We start from the raw sequence: 16,017 nt of genomic DNA on the forward strand, positions 1-16,017 counted from the left end.
CATCTTATTAATATGTTATTATGTTTGCATAATAAAAGTTGGGCTTAAACGACGTGGTTACGCCATGTGGCTTCACCAAATTACAGAAATTTTATTAAATTTTTAGATTTTTAAAGAACTAAAAATAAATAGTATACTACTAGGACTCTAATTCATTTTTATCATTAAGTAATTTATCTCTTTAAAAATAAAAATAAAGAAATAATTAATCAAAAAAATATTTTATAGTAAGCGTAAAATAAAAACTGCTTCATGTAAGATTGTATCTCTAAAAAAATTAATATTAGATTAATCAGGACTCTAATTCATTGTTATCTTAAAGTAAGTGTATCTCTAAAAAAAAATGAAATAGAAAACTATAGATTAATATTAGATTAATCAAGACTCTAATTCATTCTTATCTCTAATTCATTGTTATCATAAAGTAAGTTGAATCACCTCTATTTCTTTTTAAAATCCCAATATTTGGAGTTGTCACAATTATACATCAATGAATTCGTGTTCCTATCACACATAAGAGACTAAAATGTTTCTTTGTTAAATCTGTTGCAAGTGGAGAAGAAAGAAGTGCTGGAAGATTTCCGGAATAGAAGAGTGTTGAAAAGGATTCAGCAGTGTCTAAAGATGCTAAGGTAGACTAAGTGACTATTGTCAAATCTAACAGTTGAATTATCTATTTCACTAGAGCCATACTTCATAAAATTTGTTGAACTACAATTAAATTATAGTGTTTTTTCTCAAAAAAAAAACAAAAAAAAAAAATTCAAACACATAGATGCATTGAATTTAATGTTCTTTAGGAAAGATAACTTTGTTTGTATCATATTGTTCCATACAATTATGTGATTGAATTTAATTAGAGAACCTAAGACACATTATCTAAGGAAATGTATCTAAGTCTTAGATCAAACATAAGGAAATTACCCCCTCAAAAAAAGAAAAACATAAGGAAATTAGCCTAAACAAAAGGCAACAAATACATAAAATGTATTTAATCGATACAATACGTAATATTGTAAAGGTTTGATCCAATTTAATTATTTTGTTGTGCAATATATATGTAAGTTGTCGTAGTAAATTCCAATCATAGACTATTAAATTTACATAAAATTTTGCAATCTATATGGTACTTTGTTTTTTTAACTCTGTTTAATTTTCTTCTAGAATTTTGTTTTTAGGTTTGTCAAAAAAGATTTCAAGCATCCTAAGAAAGGTTTGTAATCTAGATGTAGAACTTTGCAATTTTTTTTTTTTAATTAGAACAAAGGTTTTATTCCTCCAATAGTTCTATCTTTAAAAAGTTGCCAATTTTATGTTACTTTGTCTAAATATTTTAATCATTAATATTATTGTTAACAATAATGCAAATCACTTATTGTAGAATCATTAGACATAAAATTCATATGCAAATAGTTTGGTACATGTAACTACAAATGATATTATAGCACAATTGGTATGTTAGAAGATAATTTTGTATTAAGGTGCTATTATTTTAGATAATTTTGTATTAAGCTGCTATCATTTTATATTTGATGGTTGTTATACCAATGTAATTTATTCCTTTTGTTATAATAATTACTTATTTGGTTATAATAATTATATATGTTTGACAAATTTTAACATAAAACCATGCAACGCACGAGCCTTCAACTAGTATATATAAAAGCAAAGACTACATGTGGGAAAACATAAGGTTCTACCAAGTGGCACATTGTTTGATATCCTTTTCATTTAGCCTTCCAACTCATCTAAATTTAGCATTTATGTCAAACTATTAAGTAATGACAAACGCATTTATTTCAATGTATTAGTAAAATTCAAAGAATTTGTATACATTTATAACTTTACATGTTTTGAATTGATATGGATGGATTTAAAAAGTCATGGAAAATGTAGGAATAAAATTCAAAGAATTTGTATACATTTATATCTTTACCTGCTTTGAACTGATACAAATATGAAAGTTCAATTAGCGTATAAAACACCAATGAACGTTTAGACCCCCAATATCAAAATTATCAACACAAGCTTATACACAAACAATATATGAAAGATGAATATAAGCTGAACCCAAATTGGTAAAACACTCTAAATCAAAATTAATCACTAACATAGCAGTAATTAAAAGCTAAAGAGTAAGGGAAGAGAGATACAAACACAAAAATAACACAGCGATGTGTTATCGAAGAGGAAACCGAATAACTCGGTGAAAAACCTCTCCGCCGTCCTTCAAGCGGTAAATGATCCATTAGAAAATCAGTTGGGATACATGAATAGTAATAGACCCTCCAAGCTTAATCTACCTGATGCACCTAAACCCTCCAAGCTTCTTACTCCAACAGGGTTACGCCGAACCTTCTCTTCTCTAGCTTACTGGATTCCGCAATAAGTTCCATATTGCATCCGCCATACTTGGCATCTTCCAATACTTCCCAAAACTCCAAAAACACTCAACACTCTAAATGGGTGTAGGTAGTATTTAGGTACAAATCTTCTCTCAATGGGTACAACAATGGGAGAGAGAATGAGAAGAGACTACAAAGATTTCTATCTAAGAATGAGTAGCTCTCTCTCTAATGAGGTGGGTGTGTTGTAGAAACCTCTCTTAGGGTTTTTCTTTCTGAATAGCCACACTTACATTTCGTGGGAATAAGGGTATTTACAGTAGGGTATGTGAGAAATGTGAAAAATCAGTTTTCATCCTAACAAGGCATTTTGGCGACCTGGCCTCGCGATTGGAATGAGTCATGAGTTTGAGTCGTGAGATAACTTCCAAGTCAGTCTATACTTTTTGTCTTGTAATGCTCTAGTTGTCGTGACCCTTCAACTCCCTGCATGCTTCACATGTGTGCCACTTTGGCGACTTGCCAATCGCATGATCTAGTCGCGAGACTCCTTTGAATGCACACATCTTGAGTTTCTTCACACTCTCTCACACACAACCCTTACATTATTCCCACTTAAATACAAAGTTTCTACATGCTGAATTACAAGCAAATTTGGCACGGAATAAAGCCAACACATGGTTGATTAAATTCAACTTTACAATCTCTCCCTTTAGCTATTCCGTAACAAAACACCCTAAAACAGACTCTAGACTTAAACGTGAGTTTAGGAACAATGGCAAAACTCACTCACACCTAAATCTAGAAGTTGTGATGCACCTGGAACATATATACCTGTAATCTGAAATACTTGCACAAAACACATTAGACTCTCAAGATAAAGTAAGTAATAAAAAGACAAGTATAATGTAACAAGTAAATATAATATGAAACATATAAGCAACTTGATCATACACCAAAACAGTCATAAAGAAATGACTACAATGATCACATGGCAAAAAAAATGATCATTCGAACATGCATTCACTAAAGCACAATAGCATAAGGATGTATGCATGTCCAACACTCAACCGATGTAAGAACACTAAAGCAAGAAGCATTAGGTTTAAATTGCATCAAGGATACAAAATCCAACAAGGGCACAAGAGTGATGTACTAAAGAAAATGCAAAACATTAACTAAAAGTACTAAGCTACAAAATAAAGGTACATAAAGAAAAAACAAACAAAACAAAGTTTTCTTATAATCAAAGTCTTCTTCCTCTTGGTATATGCATCTCCCCTATGGTAATCTCTCCCCTTATGAATGTGCATGAGATAGAATTTCTCCCTCTAATGATGTGCACAAGAGTTATATAGAAATGACAAAACTCTCTAGCATACTCTTTAGAGTATACTCTCTCCCTTTTTGTCACGAATAGACGAAGGGTTAAGGAGAAACGAGGGCAAGAGATTAAGGTACAAACAATGATAATGATGCATGAGGGGTGTGAGATGAATGAAAAAATGAAGCTCAAACCTAAGACAAAATAAAATGCTACAAAGTATAAAGTAAACATGACATGCTAGGATGAAGAAACAAGGTATAGATCAATGCATGACAAGGGTAGTAAATGTGTGTGTAAGAGGTGGCTATGTGCAATACATGACCAAAGCATGGAAAGTGCACATGTGAGGTAAGGTGTGTTAAATACACAACCAATGAACCAAACATGTTTCTAATGAGGAAACATGAAAAACCCCAAAGTTTGGTACTCATTAGAGTCCAAACAAGTGAGAAAATGCCTAAGAGGCATTTTATCAAACACCTAACGTGCACACTATGAACAATAATGTAAAACAATGCATGAACATCATGAAATCCACCCTTAATACATGTTCTTTTTACCGCATGGGGCCAGCATCCAAAGCAAATCATCAAAAGAAACCAATCTCATACAAAACATTGACAAAAATTAGGTTTCCCTAACTCCTATAATGAAAATCTCAACCAAGAGCACAAAACTCTCCAAAACATAATCTAAGAATCCAAATCAATGAAAAGAGTTTAAAATTACCTTAAAAATATTAATGGAATGAAAAACCATTCAAATTAATTGGGTTTTGATATAAAAATTTTGAAAAAGGGGTTTAAGAGAGGATGAAGAGGAGAGGTTTAAAACAGGTTTCCCACGAAAAACACTTTAAAAAGCTATTTCTGGAAGTTTCGCGACTAGCGAGTTGCGCGATGAGTTGCAAAAATTTTTGCGAGTCGCGAAAACTTCTAGATTAACTCACGACTGGGGTTTCGTGACTGGGCAAGTCACCAAAACGAGTAGCCAAAACTTGCTACTCACAAGAGTAGCCAAAATGAGTAGTCAAAAATTTTGACACCTGTTTTTCAACACAGAACATGTTTAAACAATGAAAAACAAAGTAAGTACTAAACATGAAAGCAAGAGTGATAAAAATCACTTCCAAATACATATAAAATGATCAAAAATATTTTTGGATTGATCCATATATAGTTGAGCACACATACATTACATTTAAACAAGTACAAATGAATAAGGCATTCATTGAACATTAGGCATGTGTTGTGTATGTGTATCAAATGTGGAATAGTCCTTAGTCTAAAGTGAAGTTTTAATGATCAATTCAATCAAATCATACACAACTAGTATTAAGTCAAGTGGTCTATCTCAATTATAGAAATGAACATATATAACCTTCCATAAGAAAATAATTACATATCTTTGAAGCTTTTCATTTGGCTTCTTTACAATTCATAACATTTGATCATTTTTTATCTTTACATCTCTTTTTGAGATCGATACCTGAAATTTTTGATATTTTAATTTGATAAACAAGTTTTTGGCTTTTGGGCACCATACATTTTCATTACAAGTCCCTTTCCCTTTTTCCTAGTCAAATATTAGTATGTGCGACGGCTTTTGTAGCTCATTATCTCTTTTCGAGATTTAACATTGTTGAGCTCTTTAAGCAAAAAATGAGTGGGAAGAGATATAGGCACAAGTCTACGCATGTATCAAGATCAACAAAACTATTGACTAATTATTCATTACAAGTTTGAAGATCGATTTACAACAATTATACATAGATGTCAAGATTTTTCCCACAAAGATATATGTGCATACATAACAAGCTAAGCTCATAAATGCACAAAGCCATTTGTACAAAGGTACTAGGCCAAACACACATGTGATATGTGTTCAAACATATACGATCAAACTTTTTGAATTTTTCACATTTTATGTGGTTTTGTAATTTTTACTCACACAAAACTAAAACATAAAAGTAAGATCAAAACAAAACAAAACAATGCATATAAAGAAATGCAAGATGCACAAAATGCGTGAAGATATGACATTTAATGCATAAAGGGTCATACAACACTCGAAAAAATTAGATTAAGGACCAAAAAAGCAAAAGTTCAACCATAGAAACCCTTTCTCATCCAAACACAACGATTGTTTGAATGAGTGTCTCATGAGAAGTGAGATGAGGGTTGGAAGAATAAGAACTGAAGATGCACATAGACAAGGAGTTAAGAGCATTAAACACTTTCTTTAACATGTTATTTTCACTCAAATCCGATTTACTCTTTTTAGCATAGCTTCTAAGAAGCTCAAGTTTTTATTTTTTTTTAATTCTTTTGAGAGCATAAAACTTAGAGCATTGAGGTCTTAAATGACCAAAGGCATCACAATGGTGACAAACAATGTGTTTAGGTCCACTAGGCTTTTTGGGAATGGATCTAACAACATGATTTTGTTCTCTCTTCAACTTATGACATTGAGGTCTTATATGACCAATCACACTACAATGGTGACAAGTTGGAACAAACTTAGATCCATCCAAAATCTTATGTTGAGACCTAAACAGAGGCTTTAACTTAAGAGCTTTTCTCTCCACCTTTTGATTTCTTTTATATGGAAGAATGTACACCGATTTGCTCTTAGAAGTAGAACATACATTATGCAAAAAATTGGGTACCACAACATGATTACAACAAATCTTTTCACCCTTTTTAGCAATAGGTTCAGCAATCAAACACTTAGCATGCATCTTAAGAGATTCATTTTCACATTGGTGAAAACCACATTTTTTGTCCCTACATTTTCAGGCGATTCTCATTTTAGTTCCTCAATTTTATTTTCACCGCTTTTAGTCCCTGAAATCAAAAAAACGATCTCATTTTTGTCCCTACCGTCATCTCACGAACAGAAATAATCTACATGGCAAATGGAGTGCATCGCTAACACACTAAATGCTGACATCAGCATTAAAATAATAATATAATATTTTATTTAGCATTTTAAAAATGCCACATCATCTTTTAAAAACAAAAAACATAATTTATGAATTTTAACTAAATGGGGAAAAAAAAAAGGAACAAACAGAAATAAAAACCAAAAATCATATAAATTGAGATCTAACTTTATCTTGAGGAAGAACAAACAAGAGCAAATACCCAGAAAATTCAAAACCCATTACACAAATTCACTGGAAACCGACAAGTCACAACTCAACAAGAATATAACATAAATTCAAAAAACCCTTCCACCTTCCCAAAAACTAGATCCATTACACAGATTCATTAAAAACTCAATTCAACAAGAATTACCCAAAACACACACATCCCATGATTCGAATTCAAGAACCCAACAAACTCCCTAACCCCAAAATTTAAAATTACCAGAACCCCACATGGAAATTCCAAACCCCAACAATATAAATAATATCAAAAATTCACATTTTGATTCAAAACCCATTACAAGATTCACGGTAACCTCATACTCCATCAAGAATTACCCAAAAACGCACGCACCCCAAACTTCAAATTCAAGAACCCAACAAACTCTCTAACCCCGAAATTCAAAATCAGCAAAACCCCACATTCAAATTCAAAAATCACATCCACATTTCCAAACCCCAAATCGAAAAAAAAAAAAAAAAAAATCAAATCAAATCAAATTTTAACTGAAAACCCATTACATAGATTCAAAATTGAAAAATTAAAGAAAACCCATTACATAAAACCTCAAAATGAACATACCTTTGAGTCTGCAAGAGGCGTCTCTGCTATACAGTGGCGCAAATGGACAACAAGGACAACAAGCTAGCCCTTTCAATCTGTACGGGTTGGGGTTTCCTAAGGTCATCGAAAGCAAAATTGACCTCGTCAACATGCTCCATCATCTCTCCAAACTCTTGAGCCTCCATCAATGTGGAGGTTGCTGGAATCGAGAAAGAACAAGAACCGTTAGCTTTCTTGGGCTTCTTGTTTAGTGGCCTCCTAACGACATCGTTTGATTTGACTAGATGTTTTTGGGTTTTGAATTTTCTGGGTTTTTGTTCTTGTCTGTTCTTCCTCAAGATAAAGCTAGATCTCAATTTATATGATTTTTTGTTTTTATTTCTATTTTTTCCTTTTTTTCATTTAGTTAAAATTCATAAATTAATTTTTTTTGTTTTTAAAAGATGACAAGGCATTTTTAAATGCTAAATAAAATATTATATTATTATATTAATGCTAACGTCAACATTTAGTGTCTCAACGTTGCACTCCATTTGCCACGTAGACTATTTCCGTTTGTGAGATGACGGTAGGGACAAAAACGAGATCGTTTTTTTGATTTTAAGGACTAAAAGTTATAAAAATAAAATTTAGGGACCAAAGTGGGAATCACCTGAAAATGTAGGGATGAAAATGTGGTTTTTGCCTTTTCACATTTTAGCTCATCAACAAGTTTGTTAGACAAAACAAGTTTAGCATCCAAGTCCATATTTAAACATTCAAACTCTTTTAGCTGTTCAAGAGAATTTTTAGCAAGTTTCTTATATTTATCAACCAATTTGTTGGATTCATTAAACTTAGCAATCAAATCATCTTTTTCACAAAAAAACTTACTCAAATTCTTATGAAACTTCTTAGTCTTTTTCTTCAAGAGTTTGATGTTAGGAATATCAACAACACCCAAAGACTCATGTAACATGTCATCATAATTATGAGGATTAACACTTATAGAGGTATTTTCACAAACACGTGGCATGCTACATTCATCATCAACCAAAACATGCATAAAAGCATACAAAGTACTATCCGTGGCAAATAAACACACGGGGTCAAGGATCACACTTAGGTATTTAAGCCACAACAAGTGTACCTGCTCTGATACCAAATGAAAGTTCAATTAGCGTATAAAACACCAATCAATGTTTAGACCCCTAATATCAAAACAACCAACACAAGCTTATACACAAACAATATATGTACAGAAAGATGAATATAAGCTGAACCCAAATAGGTAAAACACTCTAAACCAAAATTAATTACAAACACAACAGTAATTAAAAGGTAAAAAGTAAGGGAAAAGAGATACAAACACAAAGATAACACAGTGATGTGTTATCGAAAAGGAAATCAAAGAACTCAGCGAAAAACCTCTCCACCGCCCTCCAAGCGGTAAATGATCCACTAGAAAATTAGTTGGGATACATGAATAGTAATAAACCCTCCAAGCTTAATCTACCCACTTCTTGCTCCAACAAGGTTACGCCGAACCTTGTCTTCTCTAGCTTACTAGATCCCGCAATAAGCTCCATATTACATCCGTCATCCTTAGCATCTTCCAATGCTTCCCAAAGCTCCAAAAACACTCAACACTCTAAATGGGTGTAGGTAGTATTTGGGTACAAATTTCTTCTCAATGGGTATAACAATGGGAGAGGGAATGAGAAGAGACTACAAAGATTTCTATCTAAGAATGAGTAGCTCTCTCTCTAATGAGGTGGGTGTGTTGTAGAAACCCCTCTTAGGGTTTTTCTTTTTGAATAGCCACACTTACATTTCGTGGGAATAAGGGTATTTACAGTAGGGTATGTAAGGAATGTGAAAAGTCAGTTTTCATCCAAACAGGGCATTTTGGTGACTTGGCCTCGCGACTGGAATGAGTTGTGAGATAACTTCCAGGCCAAACTGTATTTTTTATCCTATAGTGCTCCAACTGTCGTAACCCTTCAACTCCCTGCATGCTTCACACGTGTGCCACTTTGGCGACTTGCCAATCGCGAGATCCAGTCGCAAGACTCCTTTGAAGGCACACATCTTGAGTTTCTTCACACTCTCTCACATACAACCTTTACATTATTCCCACCTAAATACAAAGTTTCTACATGTTGAATTACAAACAAATTTGGCACTAAATAAAGCCAACACATGGTTGATTAAATTCAACCTTACAAGATGGATCTAAAAAGTCATGGGAAACGTAAGAATCAAAAAAACTTTTCAATTTTCTGCGTAAGACTAATTTCAATGCAAAATGGCAAGAGTTGAGTTCAATTTATTGGGCAAATATTATTTGTCTCCACGTCAATTCATTCAATATATATATATATATATATATATATATATATATATATATAAGCAGACACCTCATGTGAGAAAGCATGAGGCTTTGCCAAGTAGCACATTGTACGACATCCTTCTCATTTAGGATTCCATCTCATCTCATCTAAATTTAACATTTATATCAAACTATTAAATAATGACAAAAGCATTTATTTCAATGTATTAATAAAAATCAAAGAATTTGTATACAATATAACTTTATATGCTTTGAATTGATACGGATGAATTTAAAAAGTCATGGGAAATGTAAGAATATAATTCAAAGAATTTGTATATATATATATAACTTTACATGCTTTAAATTGATACGGATGGATCTAAAAAATCATGGGAAATGTAGGAATAAAAAAAAAAATTCAATTTTCTGCATAAGACTAACTTCAATGTAGAATTACAAGAGTCGAATTCAATGAATTGGGCAAATATTATTTTGTCTCCACATTTGTCCAACATAAATCTCCATTTCCAATGGACTTAAAAATTAAACTTCCATAATTTTCTCACAATATCTTTGTTTTTCTTTTTGAGAAGTAGGTTAATTTTCAAAATATTACATTCGTCTTAAATATTTTGTTTAGATGTTATGTATATGGTCTTACTTATGTAGCATTGTAATTTATTTAGGCTTATTTTTTCATATTATGTGCCAATTTATATTTTTGGTTTTCTGTATGATGCATACACTTGGTAAGGATCTATTTTTGGCTACTTTTAGTTCAATTAAAACTTGGAGGTTAAATTGTGATATTATTGCATCACTATGGCATTATTTTTTCTATTGTTGTATCATGAAATTCTAGAAGTTTTTATAGCTAATTGATATATAAAACATAAATAATACAAGAGAGACACCTAGGAACCAACAGGTTTGTAGGTGACAATTTAACTATAATCTAGTGACATTTCTTGGTTGCATGAATTAGAGGAATTTTCTCCCCAATGTATTTAGTTTGAATTTAGTTTTAATAGAAAATCTCATAGATTAAGTGTGACTAACAATAATAGTATTCATAAAATCAATGGGTCATAAATAGTTTCTTACAAAATTTATCAAAATGCACCGCGCATCGCACGGGATATCGACTAGTTGTAATTAAGCCAGATTATTTTTGCAAAAGAAGTCTGAACATTGGGCCCACAACAAGGATTAATTTTTGTAAACGCTAGTCTCATGAGACCATTGTGTGGGGCCCACATGTCAGTGAGACAATAGTTTCATGAGACTAGTGCAAAACATACCACCTCCATAACAAGAGAGCACCAAACTCATTAGCCAAAAAAAAAGATATTTTTGAAAAAGGTCTATTTAGGTTAAAGCTTAGGTCCAGTTGTTTCTATTGTAGGTTAGGGGTAAATAATTATCAAGTGAAACTTAAATACATCGATCAATAAGCCACATAGTTATACTATATTTCTATATTGACAAAATAAAAATAAAAAATACATGAACCTAAGATGTACATAACTACATATACCTAAAAAAAACTATAGATAAATAATAAATTTTATCCAAATCCCCATGGATGAATCGCACTTAGGATGGATCAGAGCTATTCTTGGAATATCCACTTTTATTCTTAAGAGTTCATAGGTTCCCTATGGGTGAACCCAACATACCCAGTCTTGCATGTTGCTTTACTAAGTGAGACAAAATTTAGTATCATAATTTATCTCACAACTTTTTTGCATAATTGTTATGTTGCAAAGTGTGAGTGGTGAAAGAAAAATGGTGGGTTCAGGTGTAACTAATAGACAACCACTCACAGTCTGTCATGTCAGAGTTGTAACAAAAAGTTGTGAAAAAGTGTGTAGTTCTAGAACTACTCACTAATTGAAGCTTAAATTAGATGATCAAGGACAAGCCACATATGTTGCCATGCAATTGAACACACTCAAGAATCAAAAAGATGCATCCAATCCCTCACCCCCAACATCACATCACAAAACAAAAGCACAAAAATACACCAAATTGCCGAAATCATGTACTTCCAATATTGCATATATATAATATTGCCTAGTAATTTTGCAATTCTTATTCATCATATTTTGCTAAGTACATATTCTTTATTGTTTTATATAACCCACTAACTATCATTCATACGTCTTATGCAGGTAGCCTTAAGTACGTGCTCGGAGATATAAAGACTTCAAGTCGATGCTGCAGTCAAAATTTTTTGTGTAATTCCTTGATGTGCTCTAGCAATTTATCCTGAGGTGGCATACATTCTTTAATAAGAGGGATCCCAAGAAAATCTTGGAACCAAGAATCGAGTAAAGGCATGGTCTCTGCATCAATCAGCTTTATGCCTATGATTTCCCCGGTCATTTGAGCCCAGCATCCAAGCCAGCCAGCAGCAATATCCACAAAGCCTATTGTTTCACCACCAAAAAAGCGCTTCCCCTCAAGACCACTTTCAAGAATCTTGAAATTCTCATGAGCTTCTTTGACAGCTCTCTCTTGTTCCTCCCCCTGTTTGGTAAATGCGGCCATCAGTGCTGGCACACACTGAAAAGAGTAGACTGATTAATGTTTTTTAGAGTTTGAAATAAGAATTGGCTATTCTATGCTAGTTAGCTTAGATGGAAATTGCATGTTAGCATGTACTCATAAACCTGCATGAAAATCTTGTGCTTATTTTAAGATTGTTGTCTTGTAAGAAAAATCTCTATATAAGTCATCTGGTATTTGAATTACCAATAGTCATCCAACGGATGCATGCATTCTTTTTAATGAATAAGAGCATAATTTAAGAGCTATCCCCAATGATCAGGGCTGTGATAGTTGGTGTAACCAGCATGGTAGTTCATATAAATAAGCTCATGGAGAAGGTGGCTTCTTCTCTTACCTTATCATCAACGAATTTGGCCCAGAACCGTGCTTTGGCCCTTTCATATGGATCTATTGGAAGGAGAGGGTTCTGCTTCCACACCTCATCAATATATTCAAGAATGATAAGTGACTCTGCCAAGGGTTTATCATCATGGACAAGGACTGGAATTTTTTTATGGACAGGGTTGTACTGCAAGAGCATGGGACTTTTGTTTTGGAGATCCTCTTCCACATACTGGTACTGGATCCCTTTCAGTTTCAAAGCCCACTTTACTTTTAGGGAATAAGGACTGAACCAATAGCCTAGCAACTTTACAGAGTCTTCAGCCATTCTTAATTACTACAGTACAGGTGTCTATCATCTCATGGCAATTTATAGATGTACCTCTCCCAAGGTCTAGAAATAAATTTTACCGAAAGTCTAAAAATAAATTTTGACTCGCAATGTTTGTTATTAAATAAATATTGACGTCCAGAATAATTTAGCCGCCTTGATGGACTTTTTTCTTTTTTTTCTTTTTTCTGAGCACATGACAAATGAAAAGAAAAAAAGAGAAGACAGAGGGAAAATCAATCCCACCATGGATGATGACAACAGAAAAAGAGAGAAATTGTAATTAAGTCAGATTATTTTTGCAAAAGAAGTCTGAAGTCTGAACAGTAGGCCCACAACAAGAATTTTAATTTTTGTAAACATGCCGGTCTCATGAGACCATTGTGTGGAGCCAACATATCAGTGAGACAATAATTTCATGAGACTAGTGCAAAAAATACCACCTCCATAACAAGGGAGCACCAAAACCATTAGCCAAAAAAAAAAAGATATTTTTAAAAAATGTCTATTTAGATTAAAGCTTAGGTCCAGTTGTTTCTGTTGTAGGTTAGGGGTAAATAATTATCAAGTGAAACTCCACATAGTTATACTATATTACTATTATACTATATTGCTATATTGACCACACAAAATAAAAAATAAAAAAACTATGTGAACCTAAGACGTACATAACTACATATACCTAAAAAAAAACTATAGATAAATTTTATCCAAATCCCGATTGATGAATCCAAGTAGGATGGATCAGAGCTATTCTTGGAATATCTACTTCTATTCTTAAGAATTCATAGGTTCCCTATGGGAGAACCCAACATATCCAGTCTTGAATGTTGCTTTACTAAGTGAGACAAAATCTAGTATCACAATTTATCTCACAACTTTTTAGCCATAATTCTTATGTTGCAGAGTGTGAGTGGTAAAGGAAAAATTGTGGGTTCATGTGTAAGTAATAGACAACCACTCACGGTCTATCATGTCAAAGTTGTAACTAAAAGTTGTAAAAAAGTGTGTAGTCCTAAAACCACTCACTAATTGAAGCTTAAATTAGATGATGAAGGACAAGCCACATATGTTGCCATGCAATTGAACATACTCAAAAATCAAAAAGATGCATCCAATCCCTCACCCCCACACCCCCAACATCACATCACAAAACAAAAGCACAAAAATACACCAAATTGTCGAAAACATGTACTTCCAATATTGCATATATATAATATTGCCTAGTAATTTTGCAATTCTTATTCATCAGATTTTGCTAATCTTACATGCATGATATTCATATCAAGAATATCAGCCTTAGTCCATATCCTTTATAGTTTTATATAATTCACTAACAATCATTCATACACTATATGCAGGTAGCCTTCAGTATGTGCTCAGAGATATAAAGACTTCAAGTCGATGCAGCAGTCAAAATTTTGTGGAATTCCTTGGTGTGCTCTAGCAATTTATCCTGAGGTGGCATACATTCTTTAATAAAAGGGACCTCAAGGAAATCTTTGAACCAAGCATCAAGTAAAGGCATGGTCTCTGCATCAATCAGCTTTATGCCTATGATTTCCCCAGTCATTTGAGCCCAGCATCCAATCCAGCCAGCAGCAGTATCCACAAAGCCTATTGTTTCACCCCCAAAAAAAGGCTTCCCCTCAAGACCACTTTCAAGAGTCTTTAAATTCTCACGAGCTTCTTTTGCAGCTTTCTCTTTTTCCTCCCCCTTCTTGCTAAATGCAGCAATCACTGCTGGCCCACACTGAAAAGAGTAGACTGATAAATTTTTTAAGAGTTTGAAATAAAGAATTGGTTATTCTATGGTAGTTAGCTTAGATGGAAATTGCATGTTAGAGCGTTTGCATCAATGCAAAATAGAAAAAGTATCAATTTTACACATTCAATCTCCAAAATCACCCACATTAGTCAAGCTAAAAATGTGTAAATTTGCAAAATTGTTATAGTAACGGTGTAAATTACACTAACACAATTCATTTTGCATATAGTTTTTTATTATTTTATTATGTATCCCGAGACCGAAGAAATAAAGTAGATTGTAGTTATTGTATATGAAAAAAGATGAACAATTAAAAAACCATGAAAATTTGATATTTTAATGTAATGTAATGTAGTGTAAAATAGATAATCTGATGTTGAGTGTTTTGAAAAGTGAGTATATAAAAATAAAAATAAAAAGTTCTTATGCTAAAATAGATGAAATTTTTTGCTTGAGTTAATGTGAATGTTCTTATAATGTAATCATAGAGCTGCATGAAAATCTTATGCTTACTTTAAGAAGTAAGAAAAATCTCCATATAAGTCATCTAATATTTGAATTACCAATAGTCCTCCAATTGATGCATGTTTTCTTTTCAATGAATAAGAGCATGATTTAAGAGCTATCCCCAATATTCAGGGGTGTGGTAGTTGGTGTGTAACCAGCATAGTAGTTCATATAACTAAGCTCATAGAGAAGGTGGCTTCTTCTCTTACCTTGTCTTCGGCAAATTTGGCCCAAAACCGTGCTTTGGCCCTTTCATATGGATCTATTGGGAGGAGAAGATTCTGCTTCCACACCTCATCAATATATTCAAGAATTACGAGTGACTCTGCCAAGGGTTTATCATCATGGACAAGGACTGGAACTTTTTTATAAACAGGGTTGTACTGCAATAGCATGGGACTTTTGTTTGGGAGATCCTCTTCCACGTACTGGTACTGGATCCCTTTCAGTTTCAAAGCCCACTTAACTCTAATGGCAAAAGGACTTGCCCAATAGCCTAGCAACTTCACAGAGTCTTCAGCCATTCTTAATTTCTACTAAGCAGCTGTCTATATTATCTCATGGCAATTTATAGATGTACCTCTCCCAATGTCTAGAAATAACTTTTGACTCGCAATGTTTGTTTTTAAATAAATATTGACGTCTTGAATAATTTAGCCGCCTGTATAGAAATAAATTTTGACACGGCAATGATTGTTTTTAAAGTTATACAGTGGCTAAAAGAAGACCCATATGCACCACCTTTTGTTCCTTTAATTGATGATTGTAGAAACCTTATCGGGTAAGAGTAGACTATCCATCTTCTTCATGCTTACTG

At 33.0% G+C, this 16,017-nt stretch overlaps 2 protein-coding genes across 2 annotated transcripts; both read right to left on the reverse strand.

The window, feature by feature from the left end:
* Positions 1-11,730: 11,730 nt before the first annotated feature.
* Positions 11,731-13,048, reverse strand: LOC126700357 (glutathione transferase GST 23-like). The gene is made up of 2 exons (XM_050398460.1): positions 12,608-13,048; positions 11,731-12,267 (listed from the first exon to the last, which is right to left on the reverse strand). The coding sequence occupies exons 1-2, from the start codon at positions 12,920-12,922 to the stop codon at positions 11,926-11,928; spliced, it is 657 nt and encodes a 218-aa protein (XP_050254417.1). The 5' UTR covers positions 12,923-13,048; the 3' UTR covers positions 11,731-11,925.
* A 1,055-nt stretch (positions 13,049-14,103) lies between these two features.
* LOC126700355 (glutathione transferase GST 23-like) lies at positions 14,104-15,806 on the reverse strand. Its single transcript, XM_050398459.1, has 2 exons — positions 15,410-15,806; positions 14,104-14,678 (listed from the first exon to the last, which is right to left on the reverse strand). Exons 1-2 carry the CDS (start codon positions 15,722-15,724, stop codon positions 14,322-14,324), a joined length of 672 nt encoding a protein of 223 aa, XP_050254416.1. The 5' UTR covers positions 15,725-15,806; the 3' UTR covers positions 14,104-14,321.
* Between the last annotated feature and the right edge of the window lie 211 nt (positions 15,807-16,017).

The sequence above is a fragment of the Quercus robur genome, chromosome 9 (assembly GCF_932294415.1).
Source record: "Quercus robur chromosome 9, dhQueRobu3.1, whole genome shotgun sequence".
Classification (NCBI taxonomy): domain Eukaryota; kingdom Viridiplantae; phylum Streptophyta; class Magnoliopsida; order Fagales; family Fagaceae; genus Quercus; species Quercus robur.

Bases quoted from the DNA above. Each gene is read 5' to 3' on its own strand.
- LOC126700357 (XM_050398460.1), bottom strand. From the start codon at position 12,922: ATGGCTGAAGACTCTGTAAAGTTGCTAGGCTATTGGTTCAGTCCTTAT. The intron at 12,268-12,607 runs GTAAGAGAAGAA...TACTCTTTTCAG, and splicing joins CCAAATTCGTTGATGATAAG to TGTGTGCCAGCACTGATGGC.
- LOC126700355 (XM_050398459.1), bottom strand. From the start codon at position 15,724: ATGGCTGAAGACTCTGTGAAGTTGCTAGGCTATTGGGCAAGTCCTTTT. The intron at 14,679-15,409 runs GTAAGAGAAGAA...TACTCTTTTCAG, and splicing joins CCAAATTTGCCGAAGACAAG to TGTGGGCCAGCAGTGATTGC.